Below are 20,414 nucleotides of genomic sequence, written 5' to 3' on the forward strand. Positions count from 1 at the left end.
AAAATATGTCCTCAGACTGCACTAGCCTTAACTGGTGTATACAAGAGTTACCTTACTGGAAAGCAAAGATGCATATTATTTCAAATGGACCACAAACTCCATGATGCATGAAGACTTCCCTGGGGCCTTCAAACCAGCTCGCACAACACTTTACTGTTTTACATAGATGAGTATCCTGCTTTTCAAGCCTTGAGACTGGACCATAAGTATCCTGTATTACATGTTCATTTCAAAAACCTATATGCTGCAGCTGGCAGGAGCAAATGGAAACAAGTGTCAAGCCATTAGGAAATGTTTTATAACATAAATGAGTACTAGTATATATAGCACTCTGACCAGGAAAACCTGGGAGGGCAGTTCAACTTTCAGCCTGGACTCATTTCTTCCCAACAGGCAAGTTACTGCTTTTCTTAGTCTTACTGCACCGGGGCGGGGGGCGTGCAGTGACCTGGCAGATTGAGGATGACTGTGATGAAAGTGGTCATGCTTTGAATTACATGAGAATACCTATCTATTAACAGGCATTAAAACAAATAATAGGCTACATTAAACTAACACACAAAAACAGACAAGATGTGGGTCACTGATAAAATGCTTGTGATGTATACATCACATACAGGTGAACTGGCCCACCCACATACAGAACTACCACCCTGCAGAGCTAGTGCCACTGGGTTGTGAACACGTATGGAACTGATTTTGATGTAAAACCCACAAGAGAAAGAAAGGCCAGCTTTTGAACACTTCACCACTGTAATACCCGCTCCCTACCCCCAAGGGCATACATTCACAGGACCAAGTTTTCGGCTTTTTCCATCTTAAACCTGATAAAGGCTGTTCAGTTATATTTGTACACACGTGATTTGCTCACCACATCCATTCCATAAACCTAGAAGTAATACAGAAATGTAACTTTCCTCAAACATCGGGGATGTGGGGAGAACGACTGAGGGACCCAACATATCAACATTTCCTTGGGCCAGAAGAAAAGGAGAAAAAGGATATATAAGCCTTCCAAATGAACTCAGACTGCTCAGTGCGAATTATCTCGCATACAGGCGCCCGGAAACAAGAGTCTGGCACGTAATTCTCGCTTTAGTAAAGCCGAGGCAGGAAGCTTAATACCCTCGCGGAATGAGAAGGGAGGGAGAGGAGATCAGCGATAACCCAGGGCTGAGGTCACAAGGGCCCACTCCAAACTTACCGGCTCCGGGGCGGGCGGTGGCTTGGGCCCCTCCAGCCCTACCCGAACCGCCCGCCGTTACTATAGAGATACTTCCGGCAAAGGCGGGATCAGAATACCGCGTGTGGCGCCTTGCAGTACACATCCCACCCCCACTAAAGTGTATGATGAATGCTGACGGCATTATCCGTCAATGTCCCGCATAAGGAAAAAGCGGGAACTACGCAACTAATGACTTCAACTACCGTCATACACCGCGCCATTCCGCTTCTAGGCTTCGCAGTATACAGGCGCTCTCTAGAGGCCGAGAGAAGACTACTTTGGGTACCGGAACGCGCTTCGCACTCTCCTATATTTCCCAACATTCCGCAGGGCTAAGGCAAACTTGGTTCCTTCCCCGAGGGAAGGAGGCCTGGTGTGGGCTGCTCGTTGAATTTTTTGATGACTGTAGCATTGCCATATGGGCATTGCAGAATGACGTCACCGAGACTACGAGCGGAAGTGGGTGGGGTGGAAAGAGCCAAGGTTTCCTTGTTTGCAGCAAAAAAGGCGGAGTCTACCTGCTGTTTTTGGTATTGATCTTTCCTCCTCTCTCCTGTTTTCTTCACGGGTTTTCTTCTGTGTAATTTATCTTTAGTCAGCGATGTCATTCTCCCTTCTCTTTCCACATCGTTTGGGTGCTGTGGTCCCCTCCCCTTCATTAGTTGCTTAGCCACCCGTAGGTGCTGCGTTCCTCCTCTTCCTTCTCACCCTGCTCCCGTGGGTGCTGCTGATATCTCCCTTCTGTACTCTGATCCCGTAGTCTGTAACTCTGTTTTCTTCCCAGCAGGTAGGATTCTTCCCCCCATCCCTCGCTGACTCCAGCCCGCTAGCCGCGATATGGAGTTTCCAGATTTAGGTGCCCATTGCTCAGAACCGTCTTGCAAGCGCCTTGGTGAGAATCTGTCTTTAGCTGCATGCCCCGCATGAACTCCTCTGCTAGTTTCTGATTTCTTAAGGAACTGGGCTGAGGTTAAGGGACTGGGACGGGGAAGGGCTATTGCTCTCTGGCAGAGCATCTGTTCTGCATACAGAAAGTCCGAGGTTCAGCCCCTGGCAACTCCAGGTGGGGCTGGGAAAGGCTCCAGTCTGAGATCATGGAGAGCCCCTGCCAGTTAGTGCAGGCAATTCTGAGCTAGCTTTCTATGCGTGGGGGAATGACTTAATACTGTGCTAAGGTAAGTAACATCCAGTCTCCTCTTAAGCAGTATGAGAAGCAAGGCTTTGTTTCCAGTTCTGTGTTGGGGAGCAGAGAGTCTGGGAATCAGGATTATTCTATTCTCTCTTCCAGAACAAGGAGGAGTGTGGTGGTTCATAATAGGTTGTAGGGCAGAGCATGGACTTTACTAGTATGTGTTCTGGGGCCTACTATAGCAGATTGTAGTTGTTGAGTCACATTTGGCTTTTGCCCTTCAGCTGAGGGCTTTGAAGTGGAGTTCAAGGGAGGGACACTCTGCAAATAATACCCCACTGAAATGAGCCTTGGGAATGTTGCGGAGCTGTACTTAAGGAAAGCGTTAGCAGGCAGGTTTGTGCTGATATCTTCACAGACTTGTTTTCTCAACAGTTCATACCTTGTTTTGGTAAGTACTGGTGACCTGTAGGAACAGGTTGTCAAGTTTCCTGGTAGGGCTTCAGAAGTGGTTTCTGTCGCCTGCTGCATGTGTTATGCTGGCAGTATGTTGCAGCTTGGATAGCGTGTCATATGATGGCACAAGCACATGCTTTGTGTGTGGGGCACAGCATGTTAAAAGAGCTGTCCCCATTTTGATGGCACTTGAGTGTGGTGGTTGGAATTTAACAGGTGCCTCTCTGTGGAGATGCACCCTTGGTATTTTCCCAGTTGAAAGTGTTCTTGGTGTCCCCAGATGCTTTAGCGTTTAAAGTAATGCCATACACTTCATACCCAAAAGAACAAACAAATACTAATGATCATGGCATAATCCTTATTATCATTGTTGTTATTAGCTCTATCTTAGCAGAAGGGCCATAGCTCAATAGTAGAGCAACTACTTTGTATACAGAAGGTCCCATGTTCAATCCACGGCATCTTGTGGTATGGCTGAGAAAGAAAACTCCTGCCTGAAATCTTGGAGATGAGATGCAAAAAATAAGCATCCAAGCTTTTTTGAGTGAAATCCTGGAGAGCCAATGCTAGACAGGGTAGACAATTCTGAACTAGATGGACCACTGGTCTGACCACATAATACGGCTTTCTATACTACCTGTCTCTTAGGAACACTTTCCTTACACCAGAAATGGGAAACCTGTAGTCCAGCCTTGTCCAACCTTTGGGCCACAGATGTTGCTGGACCACAGTTCCCATAATTCCTGACCATTGGCCATGCTGGCTGGGGCTGATGGGAGTTGCAGTCCAGCAACATCTGTGGCCCAAAGGTTGGACAAGGCTGCTGTAGTCCTTCAGATGTTGATGGACCACAACTTCCATCACCCTGATGATTGGCCATGCTGGCTGGGGCTAATGGGAACTGGAGACCAACAACATCTGGCTTCCCCACCACAGGTGGGGCCACAGGTTTGCCTTATAGAGCTGTCCTCTGCCAGATAATACAACTTATCTGTCTAGCTTCAGGGAATCCCAAGTTAAGAATATAACACTGGTGTTTCTTAGATAGGAATTGAACATGGCAACTGATTTTTCATGCTTCAGACAGAAAGGATTCCACCCCCTAATATTGATACAGAGCTGAACATCAAGTGCACAAGTAACTGCCAATAGTAATAAGTAGCATGCAGGGATCAGGATCCTTCTTGGGATGCTCTAGGATGAAACGTAAGTTCCCAGGAATACAATCTTATACACACATACTATGAAGTAGGTTCCGTGTTCGTGAAAAAAAAGATTAGACATGGGGGATTCACACATCACAATATTTGTTGGGGGAAAAAGTCCTCCCAGTGTGTAGAGGTTGATGTGTGTGTGAGAGAGAGAATGTTTGAGAACATGTTGCTTAGTTGTCCACAGTTTTTTATTGCATGCCAGGTTTTTTTCCCTACAAACTCAGCCACCTGCTGTGCAATCTGGCTCTAGCTCTGTTTCATGATAGACAAAAATAAATGTGCTTTCTTTCTGCCCCACTTCTAAAAGTATTTTCTGGTTCTCTGTTTTAAGATCCAGGGAGAAATAAGATCTGTAAATTGGATATTAGCTTGTTAATTTTATATTGGGGCCCCACAGTGAGGGGTCTCAGAAAGAGGGGCATCCTGGATCCTTTTCCCAGTTGCACATCTATTTGACTCTGCGTTGCTCATCAGTTACCATAACAACTTCATTGTATTCAGATCTTTGCTTACCTGTCCAGTACGCTCTTGGGAACTGAAAAAAGGCCCATGCCCTTAAAACACAGGAAACCTAGCAGTTCCACTACTGTAACATCCGGTAGAATATCTGGGTTCCCCATTGGAGGGCTGCAGAGAAGACATTTGCAGCTATTCTTTGTCTTGTCCTTTCCTGCCCTCAGACTTTCTACCCCTGAAATGTGACGCTTGCGAGCAGCTATTCTGCACTGACCATGTTGCCTATGCCCATCATAACTGCACTTCAGCTTACAAGAAGGTAAGTGAAGCTTGGAGGGGACAGAATTTGATGCCGGGAAGCTTGGGATGCTCTGTGATACATCAGATGTAAATGGACTCCCAGCGTCCATGAGACACATTGACCTTGTCCTTTCCAAATGGAGGAGTTCTCCCATGCTGTGGAGAAAGCTGTTTGGCTGCAGCCTCATTATGCCCTTGAGTCAGGAATGGGGAACCTTTGACCCTTCAAATAGTGTTGGGATTCCATCAGCCCCAGCCACCATGGCCAGTGGTCAAAGCTGATGGGGGCTGGAGTCCAGCAACACCTGAAGCACCAGAGGTTTCCCAGCCTTGTGTAAAGTGTAACATGGCACTATTCAATGCTAGTGCAGGAATTTGTGGTTTGAGACAACCATGGATCTATATCAAATGACAGCTAGCCCATGAGATGGAGCAAGCTTTGGTGTTGTGCAGTGGCCTGGAAAAAGGCGATCCAGTGATTGGGGAGATGAGGAAAAGACACCTGACATGATCAGATCATTGCATTTGGAGGCACTCCTGTGCTGTGCTCTTCTGTGCCCCCTTGGGTTGAGGGAGGATGGTGGTTAAATTTGTCTGACATTGGAGGCTCATGTTGGAGGCAGTCACATTTCAGAATGCCCTGAAAAATATATCTGTTGATCTTAATGACTGCTCTGTTAACAGCATGTGGAAGAGCCAGGTGGTCCTAGCCATCAACACAGTTATTCTCAGAGATCTTCTGTCATTGCTTGTGGCAGTGGCTGCTGTGAAGAAGTTTTTCTTTGCTGACATTGTAGCTGCTTGTCCCATCCAGTAGAATTGTTAACGGTTGGAGAGAAGCCTGGTGAACCCAGACTCTCTCTACCATGGGAGAGGGGGAGGCCTATGTTCCTCCAGATGTTGCTGGACTCCCAATTCCCATCACCCCTGACTCTTGGCCATGATGGCTGGAACTGATGGGAGTTGGAATCCAGCAACATCTGGAGGAAAACAGGTTCCCCACCCCTGCTCCATCTGGAGAATAAGTCAGCATCAGCCTGCTGTACTGATTTTACCACCTACCCTTCTGAGTCAAATATGGCTCATATTTGTTTTGGTTTAGAAGCAATTAGGGCTGATACAGAAATAGTTTAAGGTGTCAGAAGCTCCATCTTCTCCTGCTTGTATAAATTTTCAGTGAATAAGTCAAAGTGGTAAAGGTTCAGCAGAGACTTTCAAATAATGGTTCAGCTTGTGTACATGTATAGGAACGACAAAAGTTCAATCCAGTTCGATTGGCACTCTTGCATATCAAAAGCAGAAAAGTGGAGTTTTATTTTTTCCAAATGCAGAATAACCTGAACTGATTGGACTCCTGATTCCAGCCAGTCTTGCAAACTAATGCAGAGGTGTATCATGGGAGATGGGGAAACATGTGAACAATAATTTGCAAATTAAATCCATGCCCATCTGTATTGCTGAAAGATAGCCAGGGAAATTGTATCCACTTGCTGTCTTGGATTGTTAATGCTTTCCGTGGAAAAAGGTGGAGTGTCAGATGTCTTAAAATCCATATTGGTCCATTTTCTTTTCAGAAACCCTAATTCTCATGTTGATTTTCCATCCCGTTACTGCTCTGTCTCCATCCAACCTTTTCTTTTTGGTGAAAGTTGTTGAGAAGGTGGCTGGTTTTCAGCTTGAAGGGCACCTGGTTGCTGTCCTTGGACACCTGCCAGTGTGTCTTTCAACCTGAGCAGGGTACTGATATTGTTACTTGTTTCTTTTAATGGTGATCTATGCCAAGAGATCAATAGGAGACCTTACCTTATTGATTTTTGATACTGTTGATCACAAGACATGGATGACAAGGGTGCAGGACCTGCCATGGGTGATTCTCCTTGAGTTGTGTGCATTCCTCAAACTGAAACATCAGGGCTTGTTAGCCCTCCTTTACTGCACAGGTGACTAACCTGTTGGACTCCAGCTTCCATCAGTCCCAGCCAACATGGCCAGTGGTCAGGGATGATGGAAACTGGGAGTCCAACAACATCTGGAGAGCCACGAGTTAGCCATCTTTGCTTTACAGGGTTTTTTCTTTTCCAGCTGTGTATGAGACCAATGTGCAAGATCATCTGGAGACCTGGGACTTTGGTGCCCTCTACACTGATAATACCCAGCTTGTCTTTTCTTCTCAGCTGGTCCCATGCCTTGTGATCTCTCTTACTTGATCCATGCTTAGCTATGGGTGGCTACTGGACGCTGGTGCACTAACAGAAGCTGAATCATAACAAGCATTAATTTATGTTTGGCAGGCTCAGTTTAGGTTAGCCTATACATCTGAAAAACCAAGCATAACACAAACCAGACCTGAAATAAGAAAATGACTGGCCACTGTCTGAACACCTTTTTAACTGTGCATCAGTTCCAAACCAGATGAAAACAAGAGAAACATTGGCACATTTAAATTAGTAGATTTAATCTGTTTGGTTTAAAGATGCAACAAGCATAATCCATAACAGCAGAAACAACAAGCAAGGCTACCTCTTTAGAAATTGTTTCCATGCAAGATGGGTATGCATATATTTTTATTTTGCTAAATTTATGTCCTTCGCTTTCCCACAAAAGAACCCAGGGCAGCTCTCAGTGGTTGCCCTATAACGTTAGAACTCCTCTAAATGGCTTCTCAAAACTGGAGCATTTCCTGGAAGTGCTTCTTGTTAGGATTGACTATTGATGACTTGGATTATTATTATTAATAATAAATAATTAAAGTTCAATTTATATCCCACCCTTTCTATGAAAGGAGCCCAGGGTGGCAAACACATCATTAAAACAATATAATTAAAAACATTCTGAAAAGTTTTAAAATGATCACATTCTCTCAGCTAATAATTTCACGGTTGCCAGGAACTATATCTTTTAGCCATCAAATGCCTGGGTGAATGGGAATGGTTTTAAATTCCTCCTGAAAGTCAATAATGCAGGCCACAGACACCACTGAGAAGGCCCTGTCATGCGTCAACACCAACTGGCAGTCTCCCATGGCTTTAATGGGACAGTGTTCACTCCCTGTAACAGTGAATTCAGGAAGTGAGTACCAGCACAAATGGAGCCAAAACAGGGCCACTGAGAAACAAAATAATGGTTGCATGGAGTACCCTGATAAAATTTGCAGAAATTTTTTAAAAAACCTAATGGGCAAAAAAAAATTTTTTTAAAGCCTAAAAAAAACCTACTCTGTAGATACAGAATTTTGAATATCAATGAGAAAAGAAAAATGGAAAACTGGTGGGGGTGGATGTGATGCCCTTTCCTGGCTCTCCCTGTCAGGTTCCTACCTGCGCGTGGCTACTGCCTGTCACTAGGCACCACCAGGGACTCCACCAGTCTGGACTGTCTTTTTTTATTGTTTCTCTCCCCGCTCTAGCACAGATCTCAACAGATCCCCCTGCTAGGCAACCACCAGTCACGTCCTAATACTAGTATTCCCAGAGACTCTGAATACTGGTATTGTTATTCTCTTCACCGCTGCCACCATTTGTTACAGTTTTCCTTCAGCCTTCGTCGTTACCTTACCCTCCCTTCTGGTCTGTGAAACCCCAGCCAAGGATCAGGCCTTTGGTAAACCAAATTAAGTATTTATTAAAGATAACAAAGCTAACAAGATTAACAAGATTTCTTCTTAAGGCACATAAGCATATGGTTTTACTCAATACTAATCCGAACTCCACCCCCCTCCTTCTCCACTCTCTCCTGGCAAACAACTCTCTAAACCCCACCAAGCAACCCACTCAGTTCACCTCATCCACCACCACCACCCAGATTCCACTGTCTCTCTTCCTTTTATACGTTCAGCCATTTTAAACACTCAGCCAATCATCTAGCATTCTACTGCCCATTCACTCCCCCTCCTCTTTCACTCCACTTACCATGTATCTTCTAAACAACCAACACTTACCATATATACATTAATATAGGAACATCACAGTGGAGAATAGAATACCCTGCTTGGAGAGAATGGCAGGCTGGAACTTGGAATGGGGGCATGAGGACACACTGCCATATTTTGTTGTATATCCCACTTGCAGTGCTCTATATTGAGTGGGCCAAGGGAATGGCCATTGTGAACCGGTTCAATTTCTGTTCTATCCCCAGGATGTGCAGGTCCCCGTCTGTCCACTTTGCAGCATCCCTATCCCTGTCAAGCGAGGAGAGATGCCTGATATTGTGGTGGGAACGCACATTGATCAGGACTGCAAATCGGACCCAGCTCAGCGAAAGCGCAAGGTAAGAGGCTGTAACTACTTTCTCTACTGCCTCTGGTGGGACACTTTACTTTAAGTCCATTAAAATCTGATATACCCAAAGGGTGAATTGTGTGCCCCAGGGGGTTCTGGGTTCCACTAGCAGGTCAGTGATAGAGCACATCCTTTGCTTGCAAAAAGGTACCTATAATCTCCAGGTAGGCCTGGGAGACCTATCCCTGGAGAGCCATCGCCAATCAGTGTAGACAGTACTGAGCTAGTTAGACCAATCACCTGCTTTGTATAAAGCAGCTTCCCATATTCCTTTCCAGCATGGTCCAGATGTTTAAGGATCTCTTCAATGGCAAAGCAATGAGCAGCCTACAGCTTAGGATATCTGTGGGTAATTGCTTGGAGGATTTGAAAGGATGGGATAGCAGAAGAGCTACACCTCAGAATTGGGTAGCACCAGTAAATTATTTCTTGGAGGTCGCTGATTCATAGGATCGCCATAAGTTGTAGTCAACTTGGAGGCACATAAAAAAACAACAAAGTAAATTATTTCTGGCTGCAGAGCAAGAGCAAGCTTAAAGGCAGAGTGGGAAATGGGTGGCCCTGTAAATATTTGTTGGACTGCAGCTCCCTTCAGCCACAGCCAGTGTGGCCAATGGTCAGGAATGATGGGAGTTTTAGTACAGTAACATCTGGAGGGTCACAGGTTCCCCAGTCCTGCTTTAAGAGTATTAATTCAGAGCCCATTTCTCCATTGTTTAGAGGTTTACAATATGGCATTTCCTGGTCTCTTGTATGCATTTAGGTACAAAGCAGGCATGTCTTGTTTGCCTCCCCCATTTTTTCCCACCTGTCCTGAATCACAATTGTGTCCATCTGCCTAGATCTTTACCAACAAGTGTCAGAGACCTGGCTGCAAGCAACGGGAGATGATGAAAGTTCTTTGTGACCAGTGTCATGGCAATTTCTGCCTCAAGCACCGACACCCTCTGGATCACGATTGCACTGGCGCTGGGCATTCCCTCTCTAAGGCAGGGTAAAGGCGGGACTGGGGGCTATCCTGGACAGAACTATGTAAGCATGTGCGAGACAGACAGACAGACCCATGCACACACCAATGTGATAATTTGGGTGCACACTCTGGGGAACAATGGTACATACTTTCCTCCTCATTCTTGGTTGTTCTAGCACAAGAGTGGGGAGCCTGTGGCTTTCCAGATACAGATGGACCCCATCATCCTTGACATTTGACGTGGCAGCAAAGGATAGCACTGAAGTGGATTCTTACTAGTCTTGGGAGAAGGAGCAGAGGATGGTTTGGTACAATAATGGGGCTGATGCATTACCAAGAGTTGAATTTTTGTTTCAGGAATGCCTCGATTGCCAGAGCTCAAAGATCTGTCAAAGCAGCTACAAGCACTGCACCATGCCATGGAGCCATGAGATCTGTTACAACCTTGCCAACCTCCAGCAGGTACGATAATTGCCTTAATCTGCATTGTCTCCTACCCTATCTTCTGCTAGCAGCTACAGTCTGCAGTATAGCTTCAAGAGGCCTTGTAATAGTTGTGATCCTTGACACTTTGCTCCTGCTAATGTTTTTCCAAAGTGGGGACTAACCCCTGCCCGTAGGCTTCATATGACCTTCCAAGCACATTTTTTTCTGCACTTTCCCACCCACCCCACATAAAGCCCCATCAATTTTGATGGCCGGGGGGGGGGAAGGAACAATTAAAATAGACATGGTGCTGGGGTGGGTGAAAAGGTTGAAATGTGTCTGCCCAGTTCAGTGCCTTAATGAGGGTGCAACTTGTATATATCCCCGTTCATTGGTTCCGTCATTTGCATGGATGGGTTGGGGGGTGCATGTTTGCCCCCACAGGTGTGGGAGAATGTGGGGTGACCACACCCAGTCCTGGCATATGACCCCCCAGGGACTGGTGAAGAGTGAATGAGGACCTCAGGCCAAAAAAGATTAGCCACTCCTGGTCTAAAGCCTGTCCAATAATGTCCTTGAGCCTAATGAACCTCACCATAGGGGGAATATGTTTGTGTTCCAAACCTAGATCCCAGTTTAGCCCACACCTCCTCAAGGCACAAGAACCCCACCTTGTGCTGTAAACAGGCTCTAGTGAATCATGCCCGTGAATTTTCTGTCCCCAACTTACATGCCTTAGTGCCTCCTGTTCTCTTTCACACTTAGAGCCAGTGAGACAGCAAGAGCAACTCTGCCCCAAAGCATAGCCCCTCCAGTCATTGCCCTGCAGAATGGATTGGTAAGTCATGGCCAACAAACTGGGCATTCAAAGCATTATATGTAGGCTCTCCTCTTTCCCATCACACGCATGCCACTGTCCTGAGAAATGGCTGCAAAATGGATATATTTGTCATGATCGCATTGCTGTACATAAGATAAAACAAATGACTTGCAAACTGCTTTCAATCTTAAACAGGTGTAAGAATAAGGGGGAAATGCAAAGTTGTGCATTGCTTGGCTTAAGAAAGTAATGTGAAATCAGTTTTAAGACTGCCATCCTATACCTACTAGGAACAAACCTTATTGAAATCAGTGGTGCTTACCTCTACGTAGACATGTATAGGAATGCATTGTAGTTACAAAAATGGCTTTTCTGAACTTAGAAGTATGAGAAATCAAGTAGGTTTAAAAGGACTAAAATGGGGAAGGAGAATTGACAGGCAAATGCAAGGGGAAAATGCATTTTAAGAAGTTACGATTTTTAAAGAAACAGAGAATTAAAGATATTTGCAGGAAGAACATTCTAGTATTTAAATGAAGCCAAAGAGAAAGGATGGTGGTAAGTGGGACAAGAAATCCTGGGTCTAACAAGAAGAGGAGTCGTAATTGTTCAGACTGGAATCCAGTGGGAAACGAAGGACTGATCAGGAGGAGCGGCAAATAGTTAAGAGCTTCAAAAGTGAGAACAAATTCTTGAGCTCAATTGCAAATAAAACTGGAAGCCAACAAATTGAGGGGACTAATATAGTATATTATGGGATATCTTCAGGTGTAAGCTTTGTTTAAGCTTTCAAGTGGGCTTTTCACTTTATGTACTTCATTTGCATCTATGAGGGGTTTCTACCATGGGACAGGTTGGATCCAGACTTGCCTGCAGTGGAACTCTGCTAAGTGGATGCTCCAGGGGCAGAAAAGGGGGAGTTGGATTTTTGCAATTCTTCTTTTCCACTGTACCTCAAAAAAAGTCTGCTCCAGAGGGTTGGGAGACCCTCCAGACAGCATGGGGCTGCTCTGGGAGCTGCAGGGTGAAAGGAAGATTCCTCTCTCCTTCCCCACACCAACTTCCTCTACTGGCAGCCTCCGCCTGATCAAAGTCCCTTCCACAAAAAGAGCCAACCAAAAGCCTGTTGCCAAAATCCTCTTGTTGAATCCAAGACCTAAGTAGGACTTGTACCCAGCTCTCAAAAAAAAGTGTCCAGCACATTTGTAATATTAAACCACACTGCTCTCAATGTAACACAGTTCGAGATTTTTGCAAAGTTCTTCTGCAGTTTGTTCACGTTTTGGTCCATAAGTAGGAAAAGGCAAACATTTTGGACTGGGGGAATTGTTAGTAGATCTGAATGTGGAAGTACTGCCTCAGCCCGCTAGAAACTCCACTCACGGCTGCCCTTTGAATTCCTACGCTATTAGTTAAAAACTCATAATAATAATACATACTTCCAGGAGTGCCTCACTTGTAGCTAGAGAGAATTCCTAAGGCCAAGTCTTTAGGGAGAACTCATTCCTCCTCACATACACTCTTTCTCCCCTCTCTCGTTTGAGTATTTGCTACTATGACAGAGATCTTCTCTTGCAGCGGCTCCACCTGGGCAAATGCCCTAGGCTTCATGGCCTGCTGCAATGGCCCCCTCTCTGTGGATGGCCCAGACAGAGGGAAAAGAGAGACTTGCCTCAGCTTGCTTCCTTCACAGCAGAGCCTGGGAACCTGTGGCCCTTATGGATGTTGTTGAACTTTCATCATCCCTAACTGTTGGCCATGCTGGCTGGGTCTAATGAGAATTGGAGCCCAATTACAGGATTCACAAGAGGGTTGTGTAAAAGCGTGACTGTCTGCCTGAGCTATTTTTTGGCAGGATAGGACAGCTGTAGGTGGTAGTGGATTTAGGACTGGGGAAAAGAAAGGAATAAGAATCTGTGGGCATTGTTTGCTCTGAGGCCCATCGTATCTCTCAGGGAGCCTGACTGCAACCAGCTAGAAACATCTACTGTATACATACAATAATAACCAAAAGAAAACCTTAAAGCTAAGATTGTCTGAGCCCTGTAGAAGCTCCATGATCCAGTGTTGGAAGCTGTTTTCTGATATGTTGACTCTCCTGTTTTGTCCTCTCTGTTATTTGCAAACTCCAGTATATGCAAATGTTTTACACAACATGGATTAGTTTGCACAACATGTGGGCTCTAAATGTAACAACAACAACAAAACTATCCAAAGTTCATGGAATATGCCTTGCCCCCTGCAAGGAGCTGAGGCTGTTAGCCTCTCCCATTGCAGGCTGAATCTGGTTTTGTGTCTCATTCCAGAGTGAGGAAGAAGCGCTGCAACGAGCCTTAGAGATGTCCCTGGCAGAGGCGGTGCCCACCCAACCACAGCCCTCCAGGTACAACACAGTGGCAGCAGTGCTGCAGGGAACAGATGGCTTCAAGATTTTACTAATGTCGCTGTGCCAGGCTGCCTGCTTGGAATCTGCATATATAGGCAACTCTCTGGTGGGGGTGGGGGTGTTGTGACATGCATGTTCTAACTGCAGTGCCAGTGGACTGCCCCTGATCTGTTGATGTCAACTCCAGTTCTCTGAATGCTAACTGGGCTAGAAACAGACAGTCTGTGTTGGTCAGGCCCTCAAAGTATTTAATATAAACCAATATATGTTGAGATCATCATGGGTGCACCAACATACTAGCCTCCACTTAGAAGTTTTTTCAGTTAAGTGATATACAAATTCTTTTGAAATAAAATGAATAATTACATTGTGCTCTTTGTCTTGGGGAAAAATGTGCCAAGAAGTTGCTGGGTAAATAGTTGTTGTTACTAATATTTATTACCCACCCTTCACCAATAGGTCCCAGGGTGGGTTACAAAATCTAAAATGCAATACTAAAAAGAATTAAAACACATTTCAATCACAAGAATAGGGTGCATTCTGAATGAGGTGGGGAAGAGTCTTAATTGTTCCGGTCCCTGTGCCTCAAACAGCACCCAGGAGGAGGAAGATCTGGCCTTGGCTAGGGCCCTTTCAGCCAGCGAGGCAGAATACCGGCGGCTGCAACAGCAGCAGCAACAGGTGAGCAAGATGAGGAAACTTCCACAAATGCCTTCTGATCCTCCTCCTGTGCATAGGCTCTGCCAATCTACCAAGGCTTTCTTGTGAATAGGAGAGATTGTTCTGTATCTCAGCAAGGAAGGCCAAAGCCAGTCCAGTCAACAAGAGCCCAGAAACTATTGTATAGTAGGAGGCTGGATGTTCCTCCATTTGGAAAATGCTTTTGGGTGTGTGTATGGAGGGGGAGAATAGGTTAACAACTACACTGAATCCTTCTGCCCCAGCATAGGAGATAGGTAGGTGTTTCAAAAGGTCAGGCTAACTTGTGTACCCAAGATTTTAAATATAGTTAAAATGTGATCTTTGGCCACCTGGCCTGTTTTCAAGTTGGGATTACAGAATGATGGAACTTTTCCTCTCCTTGCAAAATAATTTTTTATATATGAAGTAGGAAAGGGGAGCCCATGACAAGCATGTAACCAGGGGGTGGCTGTTCTTGTGGATGGGATATTGTAACCCACCAGGCAGTGAGTTTTGTGTACGTGGGGTGCGGTGGTAGGATTGTTTGGGTTCACTCTGATCCAGGAAGTGGCCAGCCCCGCCCAGTCTTGTCAGACAAGGAGGGAAGGATGTGTTCCCATTGCTTGCTGTTCCTTACCCTCTGCATATTTGTGTCCTCCTAGACTCGAAGCACAAAACCCTCCAATTGCTGCCTGTCCTGAGCACAAGAAGAATGGATCAGCCTGTGAACCATGCCTGGCTGCTGCGGTTCTTCCTCTTTCCACACTTGGGTGACCTCCCTCTGCCACTCCCTCAGGGCTACTAACAATGAACCAAAGGCTGGACCCCTGCCTGATCCTCGTAGAGTGTCTTTCTCTCTCTCTCTCTTTTCTACACAGCTGTTGTCACCTTGCACTGTGACCATTGTACACCTTCTGGGATAGCTGGCAGCTTTTCTCCCACAGGATGGAGCTAAGTGGTAGTCTTGGGGTAGCGATTTCCAGTCTTTCCACAGAGCCATGGCTAGTGTAGTCCACAGCAGAGGAAGGGGGCAGAGTGAGAGGCAGCACTGGCATCAGTTGAATTAAATATCAAACTCTCGCTGTGTAGGGATGTCCTGTAACCATGGAGAGTTTGAAGGAGACATTCGCCACTGCCAGCCCATTTTCTGTCTCAGCCTGTGGCAGTCCCACAGTTGGACAGTAGGTGGTGCTAAATGCTTTGGGCTGAGTGAGGTTTTCCCTACCTTGTTTTTGGTGCTGCTGGGTTTCTTCTTGCTACCTGTTTCTATAGGGGAAGATGGGGCCGGGGAGGGATTATCTTTCTAGAGCTACTCTTGCACAGTTTCTCTGTCAAATGCTGGCTTTGCTGCTGCAGCAACAGCATTCAAAATCATGGGAAGCACAATGCAACGTGGAAGTCTTCCAGAAAGAGGCAGGATTCATTATGAGACTATCACAGCAAGCAAAGGAGGATATCTCTGGGGCCTGTTCCGTGTAATCCCTTTCCCTGCTGGGAGGTGATGTCAGAATTCTCCCCTTTTCTAAGGAACACTATTGCTTCCAGCCCCTTGCCAGAACTCTTGACACTCAGCCCCTTTAAAAGTCTGCCAAAGATCAGCCTTGATGTGACCAGTGGTCAAGTGGCTGCCTTATAGTGCTAGGAAGGGACATTTCCACTTCTGGTAGGTAGCCAGTTTGTTTCAGACTGCATGTTGGCAAAGCTGGCTGGCCCCAGGTGGCACCCATACCTCAATGACCACATGGATGTCTGTCATCTGTCTGCATGCTTTGATCAGAAACTGTCTTCTACCAGATGTTTTTTAAAAAATGTATAGCCTTGGGCTTCCAGCTCTATGCTCTGCTGCAGTGGTTAATGCCGCTCCCTCTGCAGTAGCCACTTCACCATGTAGCATTCTGTGCCTTTGACATATCACCTACAGGGTTGGGGGAGGTGAAAGATTGGATGGCACAGCATTGTGGGAAAGCTGCTGGGAGCCAATAAAGTCACAGATAGAATTGGCTTGTCCCTTGCTTTCACGATGGCTTTTTGGTGGTGGTGGTGGTGGTTTTGTTTTTTGTTTTGTTTTTTTGGAGAGCACACAACATCCATCTGTTCCAAAAGGTTGGGGGTGGGAATGAGTTGTTTGGGTTTCTCTGAGAAATAGCTCAGTGCTTGGAGTTGGGGGATATTCACTGTACAATAACAATTATAGTATGCCATCTACCTGCGTTGCTCAGCAATAGCATGGCTAGGGACATAGGCTATCCCAGGGTAGATTAACTTCATGCTAGGCAATTTCTATGTCATGATTTAAGTTAACAGGAAAATTGTCCAATTTATTTTTTGTACATCAGGTTCCCCGTTTTGAAATGCATGTGTTTCCAGAATATGCATGCATGCTAACTGATTGCCATAACAAATAAAATATATTTGTTTGCAGTGAAATAGTCTTTATGCAACCTAGAAGCTTAGTTCAAACCCTTTGGTCATGCAACCCACCTCCACTTTTGCTCTGCAAAATAATATATGTTCAGGCAATATTTATATACATTTATGCTTCTGTGTGTACATGTGTAGATGCTAAGGAAGATTGCTCACTGAAAGGCTAAGGCTGCAATCCACTTCACAGTGATTTGAAATTACGTTGAATTGATCAATGGGCATTCACAGGACTGGGCTGCAAGGCTGTAGTTTCAAAAGCAAGGGCTTGATAGAGGGGGAAATTACCTTTGTTTAGGACATAGACAATAGATGTCAGTGTTCTTTCAGTCCTAGAGTTGTACACAATTTTAACTTGAAATTGAACACATTGCATAGCTCGGATAGTTGGGTAGCATACAATTGGAAAACAGATCAGTGGTGATTAGGATGGCATCTCCTGACTCCTCATACCTTGCATAATTGCCAGTCCAGTAGGAAGCCCACAACAATAAATGCAATTGTTTTTTTATCTCTCGTTTCTACATAAATATGCACATGAAGTGCCCATGACTATGTGCAATGCTTAACCTCAGATGGCAGCTATGTTTCCTTGTGGTTTTCTTCCATAGAAAGGCAGCCTTCAGTTCCATGTGTTTGGTACAACTTAGGAGTAGGCTTTAACATTTTAATTTATTTTAAATTCAAGTTTCCATTTTTAAAAGGGCTCTATTTTTAATCCCTGAGCTTGGGAAATGATTCAACAAAAGGCTCTTTGATCTTTTAAAGCCACATTAATAGTGCAGCAATGTTATCTGGTGATGGAGCAGGTGTATGCAGGGATATGGACCCAGCAGCTGTCATTTGCAGCATAGTTAGGGCATCTGTGTAGGAAACAGAGTGACCTTGAGCTAAAACAGGCATTCATAACTTGGGATGCATCAAGCTAATTGCAGCCCACCGGCCATCTAAGATAACCTGTGTGGGACTCAAAACTGAGTGTCCTGCTTTCCTGGGACTGGAGAAAAGGCGCCTGCGGAACACGTGGCACGCAATGATAGGTGGCTGGTGAACTGTGTTTGGCTGGCTGCAGCACAAGCTGAGCAGGCTTAGCCTAAAATGTTGGGAGAGGTGTTGGATACATACACTAGAGAATGTTGGGTCTGGGTACGATCAGTATATAAAAGAACATATTGCATATGTGCATATTGCAGAGGGATGAATTTGGGCAGTTGATCTGTGCAGCAGCTGCATGATGCTGCAAAATTGGACCACTACTCATGCATTGCATTTTCCACAAAATCCTCTCATGGAATGAAGAAAGAGGGGAAAACCTATTTACCAAATGGCCTATCTGACTTCCCTTCTAGCCCTCTGTACCCGAGGTAGAGAAGTGGTGGCCCTCCAGATGATTTCGGCTCTCCCATCACCCCTGACCATGCCATGCAAGCTCAGCCTGCTAGAAGCCTTAACATCTGGAGGGCCGTAGGGTCCCCATCCTGCTCTTAGTACAGCACCTTCATGCACATGTGAATGGCTGTAATTCAGGAAGTGGGTGAGTGGCCTCTCCTGGGCTAAGTGGGCAGAGTGATGGCAGTGGCAGCAGCGTCCCTTGTGAAAAGTGGTTAATGTGAATCAGTTGGAACCGCAGTGATTTCATCAAAGATACGTGGATGAGAGACTTTCACATTAGTTGTGAAAATGTTCTAACTAGTTTCCTAGGCCACCATCTCAGATAAATAAACTGGAGGTAGAAGGGAATTATAAATTCACAGCTCCTACAGAGCATAAGAAGGTGAGAACTGAAGATGAAGGGAATCAGAGATTGTTAATCTCTGATTAACAATAGACACTTCAAATACAATGCTCAAGTAAATGAGTGATAATTTGCATTTTGTTGTGTCAGAAGGAACAGCCCCTAATCCTGAGAGAGTCAATCTCGGGAGAAGAGGCCTGGTAATCTCTTGCTGTGAAAAGACAAAAAGCACAGTGTCACTGTAGAGGCAAACTGGTTTATTGCATTTGTGGTAGGAAACTTAATTGTACTTTACAATAAACCAATTAGCTTCAGAAGTGCTGTGGTGCTTGTCCTTTGTTTTTATAAATCTGATACTTTAGCAAAACCCAACCCTGTAACCTGCTAACTGCCATTTCAAAATGTTGGTCTCAAGGGCGGAAGTGCTGCCAAGTCCAGTCAAACTGAAATCTTCTTGTCCTATTGATTGCTGCAGGTAATTTTCAATTTCTGAAAGTGACAGTCTGGTTTTTCTTAATGACCCTATCAACAGCCATCAGTAGGTCAGCTAGGTAATTTTAGAGCCTGGATTTAATGGTATTAACCCCTTTTAGAGGGTCATGCGTGTGCTTCACAACTGAAGTAATACAATTAACATTCCCACCCCCATTCTATGCTTTACAACTGTTTCTACATTTCTGTTATGTTAGAGAGAAAGAAAAGAGAGTTTAGTAACCCCAGATAAAAAAAGGGGGGAAATACTCTGGACATGTGCAATTTCACACTTTAAACTCACTTAAATCATAGCGCCATCATGACTACATTAATGAAATGGGTTGCTTTTGCTGCACAGATGGAAGGTACATTTATGGGGGGATAAGAACCATTTTCTTGAAGAAAGGATAATGTATTTTAAAGCAAAAAGAAATAAAATTAGCATCTGTAGTCATGTACATGCCTGGCCTTGATTATTTTTAAAAAATTAAAATGAAAAAATAAAAGATGTGGGAACCAGCATAAACCCCACTTGGCTCTAGCAGGCCTGTTGCTAACCCTTTATTTACCATTCTCTGGGTGGCCATTCACCCGCCCTCCCCAACTATGGGGCACTAGACTTTGATTTGCAACCCAGCCTTAGCTGTACCACTGGTATCCCCTCAGCAAGTGTCCTGAATGGCTAAAGTGAACTGCTTATGAGTAGTGTGGCTTAGCAGGAACTTCAGCGGCAGCAGATCACTAAATTCCAGTTACTGAGTGGCAAAAATCGATTAACATGGGCTTCCAGAGGCATCTCATTGGCCACCATGGAGGGAAACAGGAGCGTGGACTAAATGTAGTTTTAGGCAGATCCAGCAGAGCTCTCTTTTATGTTCTTATGAAATCTGGTAATAAAGACATACTTCTGAGCATGCGCAGACTGCTTTTTCTTCACCTTAGCTTGCGCCTGTCAAGTGGCACCATTACATCTTTTCAGTAGCCAATAGAGTTTCCCTGTAGGAAGGATGATTAACAAGATTCTCAGCCCCTCAGTGACTATATTCACTGTATTTTAAAAAATAGTATTCTAAGAGTATTTTGAAATTGTGTTCTTAGAACATACTTGCTTCTCAGGAGAAGTCAAGTGGTTTGCCCCTCTTTCAAGCAAAGGGATTTGTGCCTTTTAGGTGTGTAGATAGCACACAGGGCCCTTTAGTTGTTTATAACAGGAATGGGAAACCTTTTTCAGCCTGAGGGCCATATTGCCTTCTGTGCAACTTTCAGGGGTCAATATGGCAGCGGTAAGGCAAGACCAGAGGCAAAAGTGGGTGGAGCAACAAATGCAAATTTTACCTTTGTACAGTAGGGTAGTTTTAACACCTACTCACGCACCCCTCTGTCCTGGCAAGCAAGAGGTATTCTCACAGCAAAAGGATGCATTCCCACCCTGGGAAGGGTGTGT

The 20,414-nt window shown here is 45.1% G+C and overlaps 2 protein-coding genes across 14 annotated transcripts in view; one reads left to right on the forward strand and one right to left on the reverse strand.

Moving 5' to 3' along the window:
• TTLL4 (tubulin tyrosine ligase like 4) overlaps positions 1–1,591 on the reverse strand; it is a 41,815-nt gene extending 40,224 nt beyond the window's left edge. For 3 of the 5 annotated variants that reach the window (XM_061609355.1, XM_061609357.1, XM_061609356.1), the window contains exon 1: positions 1,205–1,591. The gene's annotated coding sequence lies outside the window, so the exon portion shown is untranslated. The remainder of the gene's footprint in view (positions 1–1,204) is intronic. The other 2 variants (XM_061609358.1, XM_061609359.1) reach the window with 2 other exon arrangements.
• On the forward strand, positions 1,193–16,761 carry ZFAND2B (zinc finger AN1-type containing 2B). 9 transcript variants are annotated; one of them, XM_061609364.1, is made up of 10 exons: positions 1,193–1,507; positions 2,010–2,117; positions 4,705–4,799; positions 8,915–9,046; positions 9,900–10,051; positions 10,385–10,489; positions 11,219–11,291; positions 13,580–13,656; positions 14,187–14,340; positions 15,003–16,761. In XM_061609364.1, the coding sequence occupies exons 2-10, from the start codon at positions 2,063–2,065 to the stop codon at positions 15,039–15,041; spliced, it is 882 nt and encodes a 293-aa protein (XP_061465348.1). In that variant the 5' UTR covers positions 1,193–1,507; positions 2,010–2,062; the 3' UTR covers positions 15,042–16,761. The 9 variants fall into 9 exon arrangements, with proteins under 9 accessions (XP_061465348.1, XP_061465349.1, XP_061465344.1 ...); XM_061609365.1 differs by having other exon boundaries at positions 1,194–1,507; positions 2,013–2,117; XM_061609360.1 differs by lacking the exon at positions 1,193–1,507 and adding an exon at positions 1,529–1,755.
• The last annotated feature ends 3,653 nt before the right edge of the window (positions 16,762–20,414 follow it).

This window comes from Rhineura floridana, chromosome 2 (assembly GCF_030035675.1).
Source record: "Rhineura floridana isolate rRhiFlo1 chromosome 2, rRhiFlo1.hap2, whole genome shotgun sequence".
NCBI lineage: Eukaryota > Metazoa > Chordata > Lepidosauria > Squamata > Rhineuridae > Rhineura > Rhineura floridana.